This window comes from Mirounga leonina, unplaced genomic scaffold (assembly GCF_011800145.1).
Source record: "Mirounga leonina isolate KUSES-001 unplaced genomic scaffold, KU_Mleo_1.0 Mir_126, whole genome shotgun sequence".
Taxonomy (NCBI): domain Eukaryota; kingdom Metazoa; phylum Chordata; class Mammalia; order Carnivora; family Phocidae; genus Mirounga; species Mirounga leonina.
The window spans coordinates 23,255,424-23,280,062 of record NW_023270314.1 but is presented as its reverse complement, the minus strand read 5'-3'; the positions used below and the strand labels follow the sequence as shown (position 1 = coordinate 23,280,062).

The following is a 24,639-nucleotide window of genomic DNA, read 5'->3' as shown; positions in this document are numbered from 1 at the left end:
AGCCTAACACATGAATCATATCTTATTCTCAGTTTTCCTTTACAGATGAGAAAACTAGACATTATGAGGCACAAATGGCCAACCTTGACTTTGAACTCAGGTCTTTTGAGTACAAGTTTCCTATTCTTTCTACTATGTTGGAAGTTTTCCATTAAAACAATGTGAAGATGGAACTCTCCTCATCTTTCTGATTATATCCAGTAACTAAATACAACTCATGTCCCTCCAGACACATTCTAATTTAGGCAACCCACTTTTACTCTCCTCCCACCATGCCCCATACCGACATCTCGCTAGACATGCTTGGAGAGAGATTTCTAGGTCTCTCACTTTGAGCTCAACAGCTGCCAGGGACCAGAGGCTATATTTTGTGGTTATTTTAATACAGGTTCTGGGAGCAGCCTCTCAGTTTAATCCTTGGCAGATAAACTCACAGTAAAGAGATTGGGAGTTATTTACGAAGACTTGCTGGCTGTAGGAGATTGGGCAGTTGTTAATCTTTTCAGCTGAGGTTGAGGGAGCCCATTTTAATCAGAATTTGTACAGGAATAATCCTTTCTTTAAATTCTGGCCCAATCCCTCCAGTAATTGCAATCAGGACAGTGCTCTTGGGAAGACAGTGTGTTAATATGCAGTTTAAAGGGATGAAATGGGCAGACTGAAATAGCCCCAGAAAAGGACCCAACAAGAATTCTGAACAACACTCTTGCATAACGTAAGTCTTTCATAGATGTCCTTCCATCTGTGTCTAGGGAAGACTTATTTGAAGTTATCCCACATGTGACCCTGGGAAATAACAAAATAAAGACTATCGTGACTCTAGAAAATTTTTACTCTAAGAAACAACATATAAAAGAAGCAAAGATGATTTTTAAACAAGTTTATAGAGGGGACTTCTTATGATAGAACCACTGAGTAAATACATAATTATGTTTGTGTGGGGAAGAGGGTATCACTCGACTGTAAGGCAAGAGACCGTGTATGTTAGTTTGGGATCTTTGAGAAGCAGATGCCAAGATATGATTAAACAAGAAAAAGATTTTGAAGGGAGAATGCCTATGAAGGATAAAGGAGAGGGAACATGAGGAGAAAGGGAAATTCCTCAGACCAGGGAAAGAGAGGGGAAAGAAGTAGGATCGTGCAGGAAGAGATTCAGACTGCAGCACAGTCCAGGACCTGTTTCGGCCATGTCAGTGGTAAGTCTCTGAGCCAAAATTGTCTGTTGGAGGAGTCCTGCACATTGTAGGACTTGTGCTGTGCTTAGTCATTAACTGGGAGCACCACAGAGATGTGGCAGGCACTATGGTGGATCTAGAGGGGTGAAAGCTGGGGCTGTTAGTCAACTGTGCTCCTTGCAGTAGGCTCTCCTCCAGAAGATCTCATAGCGCATATCCTTGGCCATGACACCTGGGTTCTCCGTTACTTGACTTTGGGGAATATCTTTTTTTTCCCTGTGCTTTGGTTTTCTCATTTATAAAACAAAATGGCTATGGCTAGATGATCTCTAGGTTCTGTGCCTCTCTTTCAATCTCTGATTTTACAGTCTCAGCCTTTAATCCCTAAAGGGCGGATGTGTGTGTGTTGGGCAGGGGTATGAGTCAGGGGAAGATTGGAGGGGAGAGAAATGTGTTAGTGGCTGGGAAGAAAAACAGGTCATTCAGTCAGGTGCCTTCTTCCTGTTCAAGCCCTCCTCCTTTTCTGTTCTCTGTGCTCCAACCTGGGCCGATGGCTGGCCTGGCCACAGCTTCAGCCTAATCTAATCTATCAGAGAGGTAATGAACTATAAAAGTGTGGATTCAATTACAATTAGAGGGGAGTTTTGTGTTGGCTGGAGTCTGGTGCTAGCCAGAGAATAGAGAAACTCAACGCTAGGTTGAAAGGCCCCATCTGTGCTAGCAATGTCTGCTGTTAGGGGCCCGGCAAAACCTTACTGAACACAATGTGGAAAGAACAGTACCCATACCAATGATTTTTTTTTTTTTTTTAAGAAAAAAAGTATTCGCTTTTTAGATTTTGTCTTTTTTTTTTAGGACTGGGCCAAAGGGAAGATACTTTTCTTTGATTTTCTTACCCTCATTTCTTGGGTAAAGCCCAGGTGTCCCCAGAGTCTTTACAACTCTGACTTTTTCTTCTCTATCCAAGACTCCTGAATCCTCACCTTTCAACCCTCCTCCCTTCTCTTCCTAAAGGGTACAGACTTAGTCAATGGAGTAGCCTGTCCTTTAGATTTCAAGAAAGACTGTTCTGTTGGATCCCCTACAAATTCTGCCAAAGAGCTTCAGGACTTTCTTTCTTCTTTTATCCCTGTGGTCCAAAATTGTACCAATCTTTCCAAGTCCAGCTTTCTGGCACTTCCTAAGAATGCACCCTCAGAAGACTCAGAGAGATATGATCTGTTTTTCTCTCCTAAACCTCCATTATACTTTGTAACTCTCCTAGGGAAATCTGTCATGTTTTGCCTTGCATTAGAGACATTTGCACACATGTTTTCTGCTTATGTTTCTTATCTTCTTTACTATGCTATAAACTCTTTGATTTCCGGGTTTATTATTTTTACTAATCTCTATATCCTCTGCACTGAGCCCATGTTTAGTTAGTATATAATAGTCACTAAGTAGAGGCTTCCCAAGAAGAATAAACACATTTTTTGAGAAAGATTGCCTTCTCTGTTCTCTTTTACCTCTTTGCTATTCTTCTTCCTGCCTCTTTGCTTAATTTCCCTCTCCAAAGGGAACAATGAGCAAGCCAATTAAAAAAAACGAAGTGAATTTTAAAAATTGAAGTTTTTTTTTCTTTCCATTTGCTCTTTTCTTGCCCCTGACCCAACTGTAATTATTCTTACCTGAGATGTTATAATTTAAAGTATAAGTCTGGGGATTCCCACAGCACTATATGGCTTTCCTGAAATTCTGTATACACTTAGCTACAACTCTCTCAGTATTCATCCATATATATGGCAATGTGGTAACATTCTTTATACATTTTTTTATTTTTAACTTTCATTACACAAGTAATAAAAGCATCCTCTATCCCAGCTCCACCTCTCACCAGTAATATGATTTTGGGCATGCAGGATTTCCCTGTGCCTCAGTTTCCTTATCTTTAAAACAGGGATAATAGGGGCATTTGACTGGCTCAGTTGGTAAAGCATGTGACTCTATCTTAGAGTTGTGAGTTCAAGCTCCATGTTGGGCATAGAATCTACTTAAAAATAAATAAATTTGTTACAAAAACAGGTATAATAATTTTATCTTCCTCAAAGATCTTTTGCAAAAATATTTTGTGGTAAAGCAAGTGCTATATAAATATTTGCTGTGCGTATTACTATTATTGTCCAAAATTATTAAAAACAGAGAAACAAAGTGAAATATATAAGAGTAGCTTACAATTCATTACCGTGTGTCCAGATTTCTCTGGAGAAAAATTTTTTTTGAGTGGCTAAAATTTTTCTTTCTTCTTTCAATGGATACATACATGTCAGGGACTAAACCAAGAATATTGTGAGGATTTATAAAATGTCAAAAAGGAGAGCTGGACCTGTGTTCTTACACAGGTTCTCATAATAGCCTGATCTAACTGGAATTAAAGAACACCTGGATCATGTCAGGTGTAAGAATTCATGCTCTATTAGGAAGTGGGAACCATACACAGGAGGGCTTCTGCTTATTTTAAAATCAAGCAAATAACATGAAAATCAGATGCAAAATAAAACCCAGATTAGCATATAATCACATTAGCGGACTAATTGAGTCAGGGGCTCAGCACTTGGGGTAGTAAGTTTGCACCCTTCAAAGGGAGAATGAGACAAAGTCCAAATTGTTTATCCATCCTTCTATTTCAATGCAGAACAGAGGGACCTGGGACCAGATGTGGCCAGGGTCCCATCCAGGCAGTTCGCACAGTATCACTTACTCTAGGGGACCTATAAGAGGGGATTAGGGGTCATAGACTGAGTGCAGTAGCCCCCTAAGGCCTGAGGGATTAGCATCTAATGCAGCCAGCTTTGCAGAAAATCGGGCTCAGATGAGGATCTAACCTCCTTTATTTATCTTTGCTTTTCAAAAACTAGAGTGAGGGGATTTCTTTTTCTTTTCATACAGTGATGTTTTTTCCATCCTGAGAAGTGTGGATGGGGACAGGGACGTTGGATCTATAGGTATTTGGCAACTCTGAAATAAAACTTATTTTCCTTCTGTCCACATTTCCTCTGTTCCTTCCAGGCTTTTGTTCTTTCTGCACAGTTTCCTTTTATCCATCCTCACCTCCTAGATGCCTAACCTGAAATATTTTAATTGGAACCAGTTCCTTTCCTCTTCCTAAGCTCTAAAAGGAAACTGAAGGTAAGTTCTATACTCTAACACCCTCAATGTATTTGGAGCAGTTGTTAATGTTGTCATTCACAAGATCTCTATATAGTGTTTTCTATATATAGGTCAGGCATTTCCAAGCTCCCCTACCTAAATCATTACAGTATATTGGGAACACTAGAATAAAATAGGCTGGAACTTAATGCAATCTTATGTCTAGATTGACTATAAGTTCATCTACTTCAAGTCCTTCAATTATACTGATGAGTAAGATGAATGTATGAGATATTCAGCAAGGTGCTCATGATCCCAGATCCAGCTATTGGATAACAAAGCTGTAGGCAGGATTACTCACTCCTATGCTGTTCTTTTCATTACACTCCCTATGTACAATTAGTTCATTTTTCAGTTTCCCTTTATTATTTTTTTTAACATCTCATAAAATTGAGATGTAAAATACTTAGCACTGGTCTATAGAAAAAGAGTTTCTTCTGAAAGTGGAATATTTTGTCCCCATTTACTTCCCCTCTCAAATTTACATTACACGCTATCCAAGTGGGTCAGAAAATTCCGGAAAATACTCAGATTTCCCACTCTTTTCTCAGAGGCATAGGAAAAACACAGTAGCAGAAAACATAGAACAGATTTCTCAGGAAATGGGTGAGTTGATGAGATGGCTAGGAGTCCCCAGACTAAACTTTAGGGTGAGACCAGGGTTCCAATAGCATTGGGGCTATTTTATTGCTTGTGTGGCAGTGGGCGAGCTCCATACCTGAGCTTCAGTTTTCCTTACCTATAAATTGGGAGAAGCTGCGCCCCTCAGAGGATGGTTTTGAGAAGAAATATGTAAAATGGCTGACACATGGGAGGCACCAACCAAATAGTAGTCTGTAAGCAAATATATTTCTGCCTTGTACTTTGTGGACCTGACATGGAGGCCAAGGGAATTTAAAAGAAGAACACAACACAAAATTTATGCTCCAAAGACATCTATAATCTTGAGAAATGGTTAAAGTCCAAAAATTTAAGTCCACAGGCAAAATTCCAGTTTCCCATTCCACATTTAAGAAGCTTCTAAGTTGCCACTCTACCTTAACAAGTAAAAAGCTAAAGAGATTGAAAAAACAACAATTCTTCTTGGATTTGTAAGAAAGGGGAGGACACAAGGCCAATCACTGCCTCCAAAATTGGTGAGATAGACAGGAGAATCCAGATCATCCTGTTTCCCAGAGCAGAGAGTCCAGAGCAAAAACCACTGTGGGAACCAGCGCCGGGGTGGGGAAACCTGAACTGTAAATGACAGATTGCTGGAGGCCCAGTGGGGGCAGCTCGGAGAGTTAAAAAATCCAGGGGGACCCAGTCCTGGCGCAGGGGTGGGGGGAAGGGAGGGCAATAATTTTGTGAGATTTACCTCTAGGTGCTCAACCAGGTTCTCACAGCAAATACCTGAGAAAAATCCCCTTGTGCTTCTAGCAGTGGGAGGGGAAAGAGACAATTCTAAAATACCTCAGAATGTTCTGTTCTTCTTAACAAGCTCTGCCCTCTGGAGAAATTAGTTAGAGAGAGCCTGCCTGACTGGGGTGGGTAATGCCCCACTCCAGCCAGCTCCAGCTGTTGCATCCTATGACGTTCACAGTGCAGGGCACAGGCTCACCGAAAGACAGAAAGAGACCTAGTCACAGGACCATAGAATGCTTCCCCTCCTCCACATCCCACCACCACATCACCTGTGGCCTATTTATACCAGTTCCTATGACCTACTTCAGCAGGTCCAACTATCAAGAAAAACATCGCAAGGCATACCAAAAAGGTAAACATCACAATTGAAAAACATTGAGACAGAGCAAGCATCAGAACCAGACGTGGTTCATTATTAAGGGCATACACTCTTTTTAAAAGTGTCGCCAGGAAGACTTGGAATAAAAAGCACAAGAAGTTAGTTGCTCTGTCCCTCAAGTAGCAACATCTTGTGCTTTTTATTCTAGAGAGAGATAGATGTTACGTTGCCACAAAATAGTTGGTATTTGCTAATTTAAAAGCATCACCCCAGGATTACATGACACAGAGAAAGGAAGTTTGTATAGAGAGAAGACAGAGACTGTTATAAAGACATTTAAGCTATACCTTAAATGGTGAAAGTAGAAGGAAGCATTCCATGCAATGGGAATAGCCAAGCTTGAAAGTGATTGGGGCGTCCTGGGAATCAGACCTGTTCTGAGGGATCCGTGTGTAGTACTGGGGGTGGTGTGTTTGGAAGGGTTGGTTAAGGATGAGTTCCGATAAACTACAACCGAGTAGTACCTGCCTAAGGTGTGGACTTGATCCTGCTGGTGACAGAGAGTCGCTGGCATTTTAACCTAGGAAAATGGCAAGGTATCATGTCAGTGGCTGGTATCCTGGCTCTAGGAATAGTTTGTTTTGGAGAAGGTGCTCTTAACAAACCAATGCATCTGGCAGGCATCTTTGTTCAGTCTATTGACTGAATATATTTTCAGTATATTTTCTCTGAATGGGGTTTGGGGATACATAGATCACTCAGGGCCTCTTTGATAGATGGGGAGTGGGTCAGAGGCAGAGCAGTCTTGTTGATGCTCTGTCTCTAGAACTGGACTCCTCTCCTGTCCCTCTGCAAGCCCAGGAGAAACTTTTTCAAGGTGCCAGTCTGGTATTCATACCCCATCTGTCATGATCCCAGTCGCAGTCCTGCCTCTCATTAGAGCGGTGGGCAGCCCCTTTCCAGGGCTACCTCCTCCTCCCTCTCACTCAGCCTCCACACACACACAATTGGGCCAGAGTCCCGTTGATTGTTTCCTATGGAAATCAGTCATGCGGAGCCCCTGGGGGAAGAGCTCTGCTCCCATATTCATTTTCTTCCAGTGAGCACAGGGATTGGGCAGGGCAGTTTCTAGCTGTTCACATATGCCCGAGTGAGAATGGGACAAGAAAACAGAGAGACCAGGAGGCACTGAGAGTGGTTTAAGGTGATAAAGGGTGAGGGAGCAGCAACACAACTGTTTTCATAGGTCATAGACAATTCTGTTTGGGGACACCTCTGGATTCCTAGGGTCCTGAGAACTGAGAGAGGTAGCTTCATATCCAGCTATGCTAAATATTGGTATGTTAATTGTATGAGGATATTAGAATGAAAGTGGAATAAAGAAACCTCTCTTTAAAAAAAAAAAAAAAGATTGATTTATTTGAGAGGGAGAGAGAGCATGCAAGCAGGAGGTGGGGTGGGGGAGGGGTTGGAGAACCAGATGGAGAGAATCCCAGAGCAGACTCCCTGCTGAGCATGGAGCCTCACGTGGGGCTCAATCCCAGGACCCTGAAATCATGACCTGAGCTGAAACCAAGAGTCAGACACTTAACTGACTGAGCCACTCATGTGCCCCTCTATTTATTTTACTATTACACCAGGAATCCCACAAGCAAACCAAACATCATGTATGTTTGCAGGCCATTTGTTTATCTTTGTTCTCCTGGACAGAGCTAGATGAAATGTTTTTTCTTTTCAAAGATTTTATTTATTTATTTGACAGAGAGAGACACAGCAAGAGAGGGAACACAAGCAGGGGGAGTGGGAGAGGGAGAAGTAGGCTTCCCGCTGAGCAGGGATCCCGATGCAGGGCTTGATCCCAAGACCCTGGGATCATGACCTGAGCCAAAGGCAGACGCTTAATGACTGAGTCACCCAGGAACCCCATGTTTTTTTCTTTTAAATTGGTTAGTTACTCAGTGATGCTCAAAGAACCAGAATGTTTGTGTTGTGCAGGGGAAACATCTGCAGGTTTGATCATTGTTTTTAGGCTTCATCTATTTGCTTCCAATATTCCCATATTACTTTCAAACTAAACTAAAATAAATTTACAATTGGCCATCTATATCTGTATCTGTCTATATCTTCTGGGCATCTTGTTATATTTTCAAAATTTTTTTAGGTGTATCTTTTGCTTAGCCCTCACTTTTCACTTCCTTATCCCAAATTTTTGCAAAGAAAGCAAACACAAATTACTGTGTGATTGGTTTTTTTTTTAAGAGCTAAAATTGATGTATTTATTTGGAAAAAATCTGATAATATGAAATTAGTGACATTCTTGCTAATCTGAGACATTTGTGTAAATTTGAGGACGAGATAGGCCCAGGGCCCAGGTGTTCTCTCCAAGGGGCAATATGGGTGATGAGGGGGGTTGGAAGTTGGATCAGGGGGTGAGTGAATGGACAGACCCAGACAGCTGAGGTTTTGATTTGATTTGATGATTTGATTTGATTTGAGGAACTTGACTCTTAGACAAAGAATAACCCTGTCCCTCCTTGACTTTGCCTAGTGTTTATTTTTTGACATCTTATTAGAACATCTCCTTTTTGAGAAATTATAAGGGATTCCTCATTTATATAGTATGAATTTCAGTACTTTGCACCTTCCAGTCTTAGCTCTCTAGTAATACGTAATGTTAAAGGGGTCTGATTCAATGATCTATAACATGTATTGATTGATTGGCAGTGTTACAGATTCTACAGTCCTTTCTAACTCTTTCATTAAGCACATCATTTATTATTGTTGGAAGACAGGGACTAGCCTTTGAAAAGAGTGCTTTGCTCACAGAACCTATCCCATAAATATTTATTGGAGTCATAAACAAATATCTAGAGTCTTCTTTGCTATGTGAAGTTTGCCTCCCCCCGCCAATCCCTCCCTAGTTAGCATAAATCCTGCTGTGGCTGCAGCATCCCATTCCTGGGCGTGGGCCCCAGCTTGCTGGGGCTCAGCTTTCCAGAGTGGCTTGCAGTCTGTGGGCAGTGACAGATGGCTCAGCAGCAGCAACAGTTTGAGGAAGAAGTCACTGAGGGGGATCTGAGAACGGTGTGTTGCAGGCCTTCTTAAGAGGTAGAAGAACAGACCCAAGGGGCATATAAATACCAGGGTTGTTTTATAGACAGACATTTGCAAATTGGACTAAGAAAACAAGTGCAACTCTTTGCAGATGATATGATACTTTATGTGGAAAACCCCAAAGACTCCACCCCAAAACTGCTAAAACTTATACAGGAATTCAGTAAAGTGGCAGGATATAAAATCAGTGCACAGAAATCAGTGGCATTCCTATACACCAACAACAAGACAGAAGAAAGAGAAATTAAGGAGTCGATCCCATTTACAATTGCACCCAAAACCATAAGATACCTAGGAATAAATCTAACCAAAGAGGCAAAGAATCTGTACTCAGAAAACTATAAAATACTCATGAAAGAAATTGAGGAAGACACAAAGAAATGGAAAAATGTTCCATGCTCATGGATTGGAAGAACAAATATTGTGAAGATGTCAATGCTACCTAGATCAATCTACACATTCAATGCAATCCCCATCAAAATACCATCCACTTTTTTCAAAGAAATGGAACAAATAATCCTAAAATTTGTTTGGGAACAGAAAAGACCCCAAATAGCCAGAGGAATGTTGAAAAAGAAAAGCAAAGCTGGTGGCATCACAATTCCAGACTTCAAGCTCTGCTACAAAGCTGTCATCATCAAGACAGTACGGTACTGGCACAAAAACAGACACATAGGTCAATGGAACAGAATACAGAGCCCAAAAATGGACCCTCAACTCTTTGGTCAACTAATCTTTGACAAAGCAGGAAAGAATGTCCAATGGAAAAAAGACAGTCTCTCCAACAAATGGTGTTGGGAAAATTGGATAGCCACATGCAGAAGAATGAAACTGGACCGTTTCCTTACACCACACACACACAGAATAGACTCCAAATGGTTGAAAGACCTAAATGTGAGACAGGAGTCCATCAAAATCCTAAAGAAGAAGACAGGCAGCAACCTCTTCGACCTCAGCCATAGCAACTTCTTCCTAGAAACATTGCCAAAGGCAAGGGAAGCAAGGGCAAAAATGAACTATTGGGACTTAATCAAGATAAAAAGCTTTTGCACAGCAAAAGAAACAGGCCACAAAACCAAAAGACAACCAACAGAATGGGAGAAGATATTTGCAAATGACATATCAGATAAAGGGCTAGTATCCAAAATCTATAAAGAACTTCTTAAACTCAACACCCAAAGAACAACTAATCCAATCAAGAAATGGGCAGAAGACATGAACAGACATTTTTTCAAAGAAGACACCCAAATGGCCAACAGACACATGAAAAAGTGCTCAACATCACTCGGCATCAGGGAAATCCAAATCAAAACCTCAATGAGATACCACCTCACACCAGTCAGAATGGCTAAAATTAACAAGTCAGGAAACGACAGATGTTGGCGGGGATGCAGAGAAAGGGAAACCTTCCTACACTGTTGGTGAGAATGCAAGCTGGTGCAGCCACTCTGGAAAACAGTATGGAGGTTCCTCAAAAAGTTGAAAATAGAGCTACCCTATGATCCAGCAATTGCACTACTGGGTATTTACCCCAAAGATACAAATGTAGGGATCTGAAGGGGTACATGCACCCCAATGTTTATAGCAGCAATGTCCACAATAGCCAAACTATGGAAAGAGCCAAGATGTCCATCGACAGATGAATGGATAAAGAAGAAGTGGTATATATATACAATGGAATATTATGCAGCCATCAAAAGGAATGAGATCTTGCCATTTGCAACCACGTGGATGGAACTGGAGGGTGTTATGCTGAGCGAAATAAGTCAATCAGAGAAAGACATGTATCATATGATCTCACTGATATGAGAAATTCTTAATCTCAGGAAACAAACTGAGGGTTGCTGGAATGGTGGGGGGTGATTGGGATGGGACGGCTGGGTGATAGACATTGGGGAGGGTATGTGGTATGGTGAGTGCTGTGAATTTTGTAAGACTGTTGAATCACAGACCTGTACCTCTGAAACTAATAATATATTATATATTAAAAAACAAAGAAGATAGTAGGAAGGGAAAAATGAAGGGGGGGGAGAGTCAGAGGGGGAGATGAACCATGAGAGACTATGGACTCTGACAAACAAACTGAGGGTTCTAGAGGGGAGGGAGGTGGGGGGATGGGTTAGCCTGGTGATGGGTATTAAAGAGGGCACGTACTGAATGGAGCACTGGGTGTTACACACAAACAATGAATCATGGAACAGTACATCAAAAACTAATGATGTAATGTATGGTGATTAACATAACATAATAAAATTAAAAATAAGAAAAGAAAATAAGTGCAAGCTAACAAGCTTTTTCCTTGGGCAAAGACTTGTTCTCTGTTCTTCCTGCTGTCTTCAGAAGCCTCTGCACAGGTTACTCTCTCCCTGCTGTGTCTTTCTGGTCAGCCTCCCTCTGTAATTTCTTTTAGGAACATAGTTCTTTTCTGATTCAACCTGTTCTGGGAAAGGGTCAATGCCTCCCTCAGCAGCAAGGCTAAGGCCTTATCCTGACACGGAGCTCTGGAGCAAGGGTTCCAGGAAGCTCAACTTTCATGGCTGGAAGGAGGCTAAAGGGCCACTGAGATCTGAACACGTGGGAGTCCAAGGCCCTGAAAGTGGCAGGAATGACCAGGCTGTGGACAGACCAGGGGTCTGCTATGATTTTTTTCCCAAGTCTGCCTCTGGGCAAGTGATGAAATCTCAGGGCTTAATCACCATGCTGTTGAGTCTGTTCACTCACGTGCAGCCCTGGGGCTAGCCCCTCCCTCTGGGGCCATTAACTCTGGAAATCCTCAACCTTCGAAGCCCATTATACCAGCTCATCAGGATTAGACTGGGTGGCCGCCTAGTGGCTGTGCAGGACAGCAGCAGCTTGAACAGCCGCTTGGAAGGGCCGCTTTCCTCAATCAGCTTGTCTTTGTGAGGTTGGGAGAAAGAACAGGAAAGAGTGGCACCGAGAGACAGAGTTATCCAGGTCATCTCACCAGGCCCAATCCACTGTCTCATAACACATTTCATTCAGGGAACCTCTTTTGAAGGACTAATCATATCATTTACATGGAAGGCTAAACCTTGTCATTTCACTCAACACAATGGGGATTGGTTTTAGCATTTTTCTCTGAAAGAGTAATCAAGTCAGTGAATGTATGGTCAAGGATCTTGGCCTTGACTGTGGCTTGGGCAAGTAACTTAATTTTTTGAACACCCATTTCCAGATTGGTAAAATGAAGATGATGTTTTCTGCTTTACCTAATGATTGTAATTAGTGCTTAGTGCTTTATAGTTCATGAAAGTGTTTTACAAAAATTACAACTTATATCTCGTATAGTGCTAGGATAGATGGTCAAGGGTGATTATTAATATGAACATGTAAGTTACATTAATAGGAAGATTATATAAGTAAGACTCTTAATCCTTAGATAATTCTGAGGGAGATTTAAGGTGGTTCTACCCACGTCCTAGCTGGGAAATCTGAGGTACAGAATGAGAAACAACCACAGAACAACTCCAGGTCAAAAAGAAATTAGATTCTGGCTTATTCACTTTAACCTCCAGGAACTTTCCACTGGATCACACTATTTTTCAATCATCCTAGCCTATACTCACTTATCACATGAGAGTATAGTTTGTTTTTTTGTTTGTTTGTTTGTTTCTGTTCTTTGTTTTGAGTATATACTCAAACATGCCTGAACCCAAAGTAAGAACTCAGTTATCCTTTGACCTCAGAGAAGTAGGCAGGTTATTCCTTCTAGCTTTTCTCACACCCTTCATCAAGGGTGTTTTGTGGTTTTTAAAAGACAAACTATGCTAAGTCCTGAAGGAGAGCAGGTGGAAAAAGGCATCACCGCATATTACCTTGTTCTGGCCACTGAGATAACTGTGGGGTACTTTACATTTGTCATCAAACTTTTAAGCCCAACAACAATTCTAAGAGAGAATGTAATGAAAGAAACTAAATTCTATTACAATGGGAGAGACATAGAGGAGATTCTTGACATGACCTGTCAAATATTGGAGAAAGTGCTAAATGGAGCCTATGCAAATTTCCTTCCCAACCATTTTAGATCTTTTTTTTTTTTTAAGATTTTATTTATTTATTTGACAGAGAGAGACATAGTGAGAGCAGGAACACAAGCAGGGGGAGTGGAAGAGGGAGAAGCAGGCTTCCTGCGGAGCAGGGAGCCCTATGTGGGGCTCAATCCCAGGACCCTGGGATCATGACCTGAGCCGAAGGCAGACTCTTAACAACTGAGCCACCCAGGCGCCCCCCATTTTAGATCTTTAAATGACAAATAAAACATGTTTAGTGGTAATTAGTGCCAAATACCATATATATCTAATTAAAACTCCCGACTCTCTGGCAAAATTATGATTATACCCTTTTTTACATGAGTCAACTAACTGAGGCTTACAGAGATGTAAAGCAGAAAAATGTTCCTTTGGTTCACATAGCCAGTTCAGCGGCATGGGTAGGGATTTGAGGACAGAAAGCCTAATTCCAATGTCCTTTCTCTTTTCACTATACTGTGTTAATCTACTATACTGTATCCACATGATAGAATATATACCTAGACCTTTGTAGTCCAGCCGTTAGCCACATGCAGCTATTTAAATTTAAATAAAATGAAGTAAAATTTAAAATTCAGTTCCTTAGTCACATAAGCCATATTTCAAACATTCAATAGTCACATATGGCAAGTGGTTCCTCTGTCGGACAGAGCAGCTAGAGAACATTTCCATGAATGCGGTAGGTTCTAGACAGAACAAGTGCCTCTCTAGATGAGAAATGGTGTTGCCAAGTGGGGGGAGGGCACAGGCTCTAGAGTCAACAGATTTGGGCTTGGAAAACTACCTTTCTCATGATTAATTGTATGGTCTGGGTAAGTTATTTACCTTCCTCAAGTCTCAATTCACTGGTTTAAGGCATGAGGACAATGTAAGATTTTCCCCCAAGCGTTATTATAAGAGTCAAATAACAGAATTCCAGAAAATTGGTAAGCACTTGGCAAAAGTTGGCTATTATTACACACATTCTAGTTTTAAGAAAATGACTAGGTTTTATTTGAAAAAAGGACAAAAATGGTGCATACATGTTTGATTTACTGGAGTTATAAAATAAGCCAGGTTGGTGTGGGAGCTTCCCCAAAGCAGATATGATAAAAATGTTATTCAGGAATCTTATTCGTGCATATATTTGCTACCTCATTCCACGTGGTTCATCCTTGAATTCCTGGGGCTCAGCTCAGTGCATCTCCTTGGAGCAGTTTTATGCAGTTGGCTAAACTGAAGGGAGAGATGGCAGGAGAGAGAAAGGTGATGGTAAGACACACTGTCTTTCTTCTAGCCCATCACGTTGTTCATCACACCACAAAGCCCGAGTCCCATGTCAAGGAGCTAAGGTGATGGTTTTCCTAGTGTAGGACTTTCACTGCTTTAGAAGTAAAGTCCTGTATTCTGGGAAACCCCTCAGGCCCAGGCAAACCAGGAAGGTTAGTCACCAGACTGTGTTTAGCTGAAGGAGAATCTAATTGTAGAGTCAACCTCAAGGTTTATTGACTTCTATAGCCTAATATTACTTTAACATGAGCAATATGCATTCGTTTTATAGTTAAAGTAAGCAGGGCGCCTGGGTGGCTCAGTTGGTTGAGCAACTGCCTTCAGCTCAGGTCATGATCCTGGAGTCCCTGGATCGAGTCCCGCATCGGGCTCCCTGCTCGGCAGGGAGCCTGCTTCTCCCTCTGACCCTCCCCCCTCTCATGTGCTCTCTGTCTCAAATAAATAAATAAAATCTTTAAAAATAAATAAATAAATAAATAAAATAAAGTAAGCAAATGAGGTTCAGCCCCCAAACGCTGAAGCCTTCACTGATACCAGAATCTCTTCCATTTTATTGGGGGAGGGGTTGGGAACTGGGACAGCAATCAGTCAGAGAGGGCTGGGATTGGAGAAGATGCAGGAGGACCCAAGGGAAAACTTTGCTTGCTGCTCAGTTTCCATATTTTATTACATAGCATGATTCCTCTTAGCCATAACAGTCATTGAAAGGCTTTGGGGGTAGAAAAAGGATGAGATTAAGGCCTGATGCTGTTAGGAGCATGCCCTGGGAGTTGCAAGTTCAGGGTTCTGATCCCAGTTTTGTAACAAACTACTTGTTTGACATTGAATAAATGCTTTAATTTTCCAGGAATTTGTTTTCCTCTTTGGAAGATGAAGGGAAACGTGTACTGAATTGATCCTGAAGCTCTTTCTAAATCAAACACTTAGGATTTAATGAGAACATCTCACTCAATGTTTCTTCCTGACCACTGACAGGTGAAAGCCTACATGGTGCTATCACTGGAGTGTGCTGCCATCTCGTGGTATTTTGGGTTATCTGCATGCATTAGTTTGGAAAATTTCTGATTAATACAGTATTTTTTTTTTAAGATTTTATTTATTTATTTGACAGAGAGAGACACAGTGAGAGAGCGAACACAAGCAGGGGGAGTGGGAGAGGGAGAAGCAGGCTTCCTGCGGAGCAGGGAGCCTGACGTGGGGTTCGATCCCAGGACCCTGGGATCCTGACCTGATCCGAAGGCAGACGCCCAACGACTGAGCCACCCAGACACCCCTTAATACAGTATTTTAATATTATTTTCCCTTAAAGGAATACAGACATTTGCTTAACATTTAAAAACTTTAGGCTTTTCTATACTTGAGCTTGTTTCTACTGATTGACTGTAAGCACATACTAGAGCATACACACATCTATATTCATACTTTTTTTAAATAACAAAGATGAATCCATTTCATGAACTTATGAGATTTAGAGCCAGTTACTTTTTTTTATTATTATGTTATGTTAATCACCATACATTACATCATTAGTTTTGATGTAGTGTTCCATGATTCATTGTTTGTGCATAACACCCAGTGCTCCATGCAGAATGTGCCCTCTTTAATACTCATCACCAGGCTAACCCATCCCCCCACTTCCCTCCCCTCTAGAACCCTCGGTTTGTTTGTCAGAGTCCATCGTCTCTCATGGTTCGTCTCCCCCTCTGATATCCCCCCCTTCATTCTTCCCTTCCTGCTATTTTCTTCTTCTTCTTCTTTTTCTTAAAACATATAATGTATTATTAGTTTCAGAGGTACAGGTCTGTGATTCAACAGTCTTACAAAATTCACAGTGCTCACCATACCACATACCCTCCCCAATGTCTATCACCCAGCCACCCCATCCCAATCACCCACCACCACTCCAGCAATCCTCAGGAACCTTTAATTCCTGAGATTAAGAATTCCTCATATCAGCGAGGTCATATGATACATGTCTTTCTCTGATTGACTTATTTCGCTCAGCATAATATCCTCCAGTTCCATCCACGTTGTTGCAAATGGCAAGATCTCATTCCTTTTGATGGCTGCATAATATTCCATTGTATATATATACCACATCTTCTTTATCCATTCATCTGTCAATGGACATCTAGGCTCTTTCCACAGTTTGGCTATTGTGGACATTGCTGCTATAAACATCGGGGTGCATGTACCCCTTCGGATCCCTACATTTTTATCTTTGGGGTAAATACCCAGTAGTATTTACTCATTTTCAACATTTTGAGGAGCCTCCATACAGTTTTCCAGAGTGGCTGCACCAGCTTGCATTCCCACCAACAATGTAGGAGGGTTCCCCTTTCTCTGCATCCCCGCCAACATCTGTCATTTCCTGACTTGTTAATTTTAGCCATTCTGACTGGTGTGAGGTGGTATCTCATTGAGGTTTTGATTTGGATTTCCCTGATGCCGAGCGATGTTGAGAACTTTTTCATGTGTCTGTTGGCCATTTGGATGTCTTCTTTGAAAAAATGTCTGTTCATGTCTTCTGCCCATTTCTTTTTTTTTTTAATTTTTTATTGTTATGCTAATTACCATACATTACATCATTAGTTTTAGATGTAGTGTTACATGATTCATTGTTTGTGCATAATACCCAGTGCTCCATGCAGAACGTGCCCTCTTTAATACCCATCATCAGGTTAACCCATCTTCCCACCCCCCGCCCCTCTAGAACCCTCAGTTTGTTTTTCAGACTCCATCGTCTCTCATGGTTCGTCTCCCCCTCCGATTTCCCCCACTTCATCCTTCCCCTCCTGCTATCTTCTTCTTTTTTTTTCTTAACATATATTGCATTATTTGTTTCAGAGGTACAGATCTGAGATTCAACAGTCTTGCACAATTCACAGCACTTACCAGAGCACATACCCTCCCCAGTGTCTATCACCCAGTCACCCCATCCCTCCCACCCCACCCCCCACTCCAGGAACCCTCAGTTTGCTTCCTGAGATTAAGAATTCCTCATATCAGTGAGGTCATATGATACATGTCTTTCTCTAATTGACTTATTTCGCTCAGCATAATACCCTACAGTTCCATCCACATCATTGAAATTGGCAGGATCTCATTCCTTTTGATGGCTGCATAATATTCCATTGTGTCTGTATATATATATATACCACATCTTCTTTATCCATTCATCTGTCAATGGACATCTTCTTCTGCCCATTTCTTGATTGGATTATTTGTTCTTTGGATGTTGAGTCTGATAAGTTCTTTATAGATTTTAGATACTAGCCCTTTATCTGATATGTCATTTGCAAATATCTTCTCCCATTGGTTTTGTGGACTGTTTCTTTTGCTGTGCAAAAGCTTTTTATCTTGATGAAGTCCCAATAGTTCATTTTTGCCCTTGCTTCCCTTGCCTTTCGCGATGTTTCTAGGAAGAAGTTGCTGTGGCTAAGGTCGAAGAGGTTGCTACCTGTGTTCTCCTTTAGGATGTTGATGGACTCCTGTCTCACATTTAGGTCTTTCAACCATTTGGAGTCTATTTTTGTGTGTGGTGTAAGGAAATGGTCCAGTTTCATTCTTCTGCATGTGGCTGTCCAATTTTCCCAACACCATTTGTTCAAGAAAACAAATTCCATTGGACATTCTTTCTTTTTTCCATTGGACATTCTTTCCTGCTTTGTCGAAGTTGAGTTGACCAAAGAGTTGAGGATCCATTTCTGAGCTCTCTATTCTGTTCCATTGATCTATGTGTCTGTTTCTGTTCCAGTACCATACTGTCTCGATGATTACACCTTTGTAATAGAGCTTGAAGTCTGAAATTGTGATGCCACCAGCTTTGCTTTTCTTTTTCAACATTCTTCTGGCTATTTGGGGTCTTTTCTGGTTCCATACAAATTTTAGGATTATTTGTTCCATTTCTGTGAAAAAAGTGGATGGTATTTTGATAGGGATTGCATTGAATGTGTAGATTGCTCTAGGTAGCATTGACATCTTCACAATATTTCTTCTTCCAATCCATGAGCATGGAACGTTTTTCCATTTCTTTGTGTCTTCCTCAATTTCTTTCATGAGTATTTTATAGTTTTCTGAGTACAGATTCTTTGCCTTTTTCGTTGGATTTATTCCTAGGTATCTTATGGTTTTGGGTGCAATTGTAAATGGGATTGACTCCTTATTTTCTTTCTTCTGTCTTGTTCTTGGTGAATAGGAATGCCACTGATTTCTGTGCATTGATTTTATATCCTGCCACTTTACTGAATTCCTGTATGAGTTCTAGCAGTTTTGGGGTGGAGTCTTTTGGGTTTTCCACATAAAGTATCATATCATCTGCAAAGAGTGAGAGTTTGACTACTTCTTTGCCAATTCGGATGCCTTTTATTTCTTTTTGTTGTCTGATTGCTGTGGCTAGGACTTCTAGTACTATGTTGAATAGCAGTGGTGATAGTGGACATCCCTGCTGTGTTCCTGACCTTAGGGGGAAAGCTCTCAGTTTTTCCCCATTGAGAATGATATTCACTGTGAGTTTTGCATAGATGGCTTTTATGATATTGAGGTATGTACCCTCTATCCCTATACTCTGAAGAGTTTTGATCAAGAAAGGATGCTGTACTTTGTCAAATGCTTTTTCTGCATCTATTGAGAGGATCATATGGTTCTTGTTCTTTCTTTTATGAATGTATTGTATCACATTGATTGATTTGCGGCTGTTGAACCAACCTTGCAGCCCAGGGATAAATCCCACTTGGTCATGGTGAATAATTCTTTTAAAGTACTGTTGGATCCTATTGGCTAGTATTTTGGTGAGAATTTTTGCATCCATGTTCATCAGGGATATTGGTCTGTAATTCTCCTTTTTGATGGGATCTTTGTCTAGTTTGTGGATCAAGGTAATGGTGGCCTCATAAAATGAGTTTGGAAGTTTTCCTTCCATTTCTATTTTTTGGAACAGTTTCATAAGAATAGGTATTAATTCTTCTTTAAATGTTTGGTAGAATTCCCCTGAGAAGCCATCTGGCTCTGGGCTTTTGTTTGTTGGGAGATTTTTGATGACTGCTTCAATTTCCTTAGTGGTTATAGGTCTGTTCAGGTTTTCTATTTCTTCCTGGTTCAGTTTTGGTAGTTGATACATCTCTAGGAATGCATCCATTTCTTCCAGATTATCTAATTTGCTGGCACAGAGTTGTTTGTAATATGTTCTTATAATTGTTTATATTTCTTTGGTGTTGGTTGTGATCTCTCCTCTTTCATTCATGATTTTATTTATTTGGGTCCTTTCTCTTTTCTTTTTGATAAGTCTGGTCAAGGGTTTATCAATCTTGTTAATTCTTTCAAAGAGTCAGCTCCTAGTTTTGTTATCTGCTCTACTGTTCTTTTGGTTTCTATTTCATTGATTTCTGCTCTGATCTTTATTATATCTCTTCTCCTGCTGGGTTTAGGCTTTATTTGCGGTTCTTTCTCCAGCTCCTTTTGGTGTAGGGTTAGGTTGTGTATTTGAGACCTTTCTTGTTTCTTGAGGCAGGCTTGTATTGCTATATACTTTCCTCTTAGGACTGCATTTGCTGCATCCCTAAGATTTTGAACAGTTGTGTTTTCATTTTCATTGGTTTCCATGAATTTTTTTAATTCTTCTTTAATTTCCTGGTTGACCCACTCATTCTTTAGTAGGATGCTCTTTAACCTCCACGTATCTGAGTTCTTTCCGACTTTCCTCTTGTGATTGAGTTCTAGTTTCAAAGCGTTGTGGTCTGAAAATAGGCAGGGAATGATCCCAATCTTTTGGTACCAGTTGAGACCTGATTTGTGACCTAGGATGTGATCTATTCTGGAGAATGTTCCATGGGCACTAGAGAAGAATGTGTATTCTGTTGCTTTGGGATGGAATGTTCTGAATATATCTGCGAATTCCACCTAGTCCAGTGTGTCATTTAAAGTCTTTATTTCCTTGTTGATCTTTTGCTTAGAGGATCTGTCCATTTCAGTGAGGAAGGTGTTAAAGTCCCCCACTATCATTGTATTGTTGTAAATGTGTTTCTTTGCTTTTGTTATTAATTGGCTTATATAATTGGCTGCTCCCATGTGAGGGGCATAGATACTTACAATTGTTAGATCTTCTTGTTGGATAGACCTTTTAAGTAGGCTATAGTGTCCTTCCTCATCTCTTATTACAGTCTTTGCGTTTAAAATCTAATTTGTCTGATATAAGGATCACCACCCCAGCTTTCTTTTGGTGTCCATTAGCATGGTGAATGGTTTTCCACCCCCTCACTTTCAATCTGGAGGTGTCTTTGGGTCTAAAATGAGTCTCTTGCAGACAGCATATTGATGGGTCTTGTTTTTTCATCCAATCTGATAGCCTGTGTCTTTTGATTGGGGCATTGAGCCCATTTACATTCAGGGTAACTATTGAAAGATAGGAATTTAGTGCCATTGTATTGCCTGTAAGGTGACTGTTACTGTATATTGTCTGTGTTCCTTTCTGGTCTATGTTACTTTTAGGCTCTCTCTTTGCCTAGAGGTCCCCTTTCAATATTTCTTGTAGGGCTGGTTTCGTGTTTGCAAATTCCTTTAGTTTTTGTTTGTCCTGGAAGCTTTTGATCTCTCCTTCTATTTTCAATGACAGCTTAGCTGCATATAGTATTCTTGGCTGCATATTTTTCTCGTTTAGTGCTCTGAATATATCATGCCAGTCTTTTCTGGCCTGCCAGTCTCTGTGGTAGGTCTGTTGCCAATCTAATGTTTCTACCATTGTAGGTTACAAGTATCTTCTCCCACGCTGCTTTCAGGATTGTGAGAGAAATTTTAGATAAGCTGTTCTCCCTCATGTATTTACACAAATATGGGTAGATTCTCAGTGCATTAACTCGCCTTGATACATTCTTTGACAGTTAATATGATCATTCCCTGAAATATGCCTCTATTTCCTCTGAATTTTCATTTTGCCAACCTCATAATGCAACTTGATTCGGCAACATTTTGGGTTCTTAGAATCTTGGCTCAGTTTCCTTTGGCTAATCTGATGATTGACTAGGTATCAATGACCAGGAACTTTGGGTTTCTCAGTGAATCTCATCCTTAGCCAAGTCTAATTCTGTTTCTTCCATTAGGGGCAGAAACATTGAGAATCCATTTCATTAATCATTTGGCCATCTTGTCCTTACTGCAAACTTCAGGAAGTATGGTTTTCTGTTTTATTTCAGCTTTACTGCTGTTCTGGATTAATATAATTTTAAAAAATCTTTGTTATTCCTCTTTTTGTAGATATCTACTGTTTTGAAAGTGCTAAAAGGTTGATATCTGCCCTTGTTCTGATGTCAGTCTGCAAGCTTCTGGAAATCCTTCAGTGACTTCAGATGCTTACCTTTTCACAGCCTGGCCGTGCAAACATGGCTTACGAAGACTGTAGCCTGGTTGTAACCATATGGTTGAGAGACTTTCCCTATGTTACACCATACTTCTCTGCTACTAATTTAGTTTATTTGTAGACAGAATCCTTAACAGTATCTTGTCTGGTCTGTCTTCCTTGATCTGTGCTTGCAGCTGTGGAACTGTTGCTATCAGTTATCTGAGTTAATCTAAGGCTAGCTTCTTTCCTTTTTTAGGGAGGAATATTAGATTTTTAAACAACAGACTGTATGTAATTGTAGCCCAATATATACATGGTCACTTTGGCGGTCACTCTTGGAGGTTAGTTTATCCTAGGAATCTGTCATATTTATTTAATGTAAGAACATCTAATTCAAATAGACTGACCTACATCAAAGGAAAGAAATGTTTGTAAATATTTAATGCATTAAAGTTAGCTCACTATGCTTGGGAGAACAAAGAACTCTCCCTTCTATTCAAGCCACTATGATTTATTTTCATCTAATTTAAAAACTGAATTAATTCCTAGAGAAAGAGGGATGGAAAAACTTGCAATGTTTGTGATAATGGTCCCCCTCTCCTGGAAACTGCTATAATAAAAGCCAAAAACAATGAATGAACCAAACAACAATAGCAGCAACAAAAATAAATTATGGCAATTATCTACCATCTGCTTCTGATAGCCACAAGTCTGATCTCTTTTGGATTTTCTAAATATAAAATCATGGGGCACCTGGGTGGCTCTGTTGGTTAAGTGCCTGCCTTCAGCTCAGGTCACGATCTCGGGGTCCTGAGCTCAAGACCCACATTGGGCTCCCTGCTCAGTGGGGAGTCTCTTCTCCCTCTGCCTCTCTGCCTGCTTGTACTCTCTCTCTCTCAAATAAATAAAATCTTTAAAAAAAAAAATCATGTTACCTACAAGAAGAAAAAGTATTACCTTTTCCTTTCCATTTCTGATTTCTCTTATTTCTATTTCTTTTTTTTTTTCCAGCACAATTCTATTTAATGGAGGTGGGCAGCAGGATGTTCCATTATGATTAATTTAGTCCAGGGACCTGTCAACATTAGGTAGAGAAGAAGCCACCATCATTCTTTCGGGAGTAGCCTCCATTGGTGGCTGCAGTGTGAGAGGACACTATGGATCCCTGGATGCTGTGGATAGACTCCTTCTTAGGGTTGATCCAGTGTCTGATGTTAGCTCGGGAAGTGATGGAAGGTGGCGGAGGAGGGGGTAAAAGTTCTCCAGGGAATTGGGTCTTGATGATTCCATGGGTATCCTGGGTGGTCTCCTGGTGTAAGAGTATCTCACTTTTGTTCTTGAATGTCCCTGTGTGGTGGTTGTACAAGGCTGCTAAGCAGAAATCCAGGTCATCCTTTGGTATCTCAGGATCAAAAAAAGAAACATCCCGCCTCATGGAGGTGATTGTGGGAGTTGAGCTGAGCCGACTCCAGGGTTGCTGTTGCTGAGCAAGGTGAGCTGGGTTCTTATATGGCAGTTTCTTGGAAGCCCGGAGTTTTCCCAGGAAGGTATCATCGTTATCCAACGTAGGGTGCTGGAAGGGGTCTCGGGTGAAAGGCATGGTAAAATGCAGAGTGAGCCGCTGGTGTGAGGGCTATTTCTATTTCTTTTTATCACTCTAGTGAGTACCATGTTGAATAAGAGTGGTGAGAGTGGGCATTCTTGTGTTGTTACCAGTCTTAGAGGAATGATTTTCAACCTTTTATCATTGAAGATGATGTGGGCTTGTCATATATGACCTTTATTTTGTTGGCATATGTTCCTTCTATGCCTAATCTGGCCACAGTTTTTATCATGAAAGGATGTTGAGTTTTGTAAAATGATTTTTCTGTGTCTATTGAGATGATTATATGATTCTTGTTTCATTTGGTTAATGTACTGTATCACTTTGATTGATTTAGGTATGTTGAACCACCCTTGCATAAACAAAGACAAATCACTTGATCATGATGAATGATCCTTTTAATGTGCTGCTGAATTGGATTTGCTAGCATATTATTGAGAAATTTTGCATCTGTATTTATCATGGATATTGGCCTGTAGTTTTCTAGTAGTGTCCTTTTGTGGTTTTGGCATCAGGATAATGCCAGCCTTATAAATAAATTTGGGAATGTTCCCTCCTCTTTGATTTTTTAAATTACATATATATGTATATACACACACACACATATATATATATACACATACACACACACATATATAGTATTATAGCCAATGAAATAAGAAAATGAATTAAAAACATAAAAGGGGAATAACAGTTATTATTTTAAGATATAACTATATTCTCAATAGGAAATTTATGTATGCATTTTGAGGGTAGAATCTTCCTAAATTTACTATTAATATTTGAAATGGATAACAAATTTGGGTTTACATCTTCTAGTTTTTATATGATGAATATTATAAACTTGAGTTATCCCCTTCAGCAGGAAAGAATGTTATTGTGCCATATATTTATGACTTGTATTTTTTAATGTATGTAGTCCATTTATGGCAATTAATAAAAACAAACATTGTATCAATCTTTGTACATGATCAAATTTCTACTGATCATGAGTATTATACAATCAGTGAAATATATTTACATTAAATACATTTACCTATACATAATTTTAGGAAGATTGAGTTTTTCTTTTTTGACCTGACAATTAACCATATTGTGGACTTACAAACCAGGCCACTGAAATAACTGTGATAAGCTAATTAATCAGAGGGAGCACAATAATTATAAATAATTATTTATATCATCAT

General features: G+C 40.3%; 1 protein-coding gene across 1 annotated transcript; it reads right to left on the bottom strand.

Moving 5' to 3' along the window:
• Positions 1-22,845: 22,845 nt before the first annotated feature.
• Positions 22,846-23,470, bottom strand: LOC118008456 (protein C1orf194-like). The gene has a single exon (XM_035001998.1). The coding sequence runs from the start codon at positions 23,447-23,449 to the stop codon at positions 22,934-22,936; it is 516 nt and encodes a 171-aa protein (XP_034857889.1). The 5' UTR covers positions 23,450-23,470; the 3' UTR covers positions 22,846-22,933.
• Between the last annotated feature and the right edge of the window lie 1,169 nt (positions 23,471-24,639).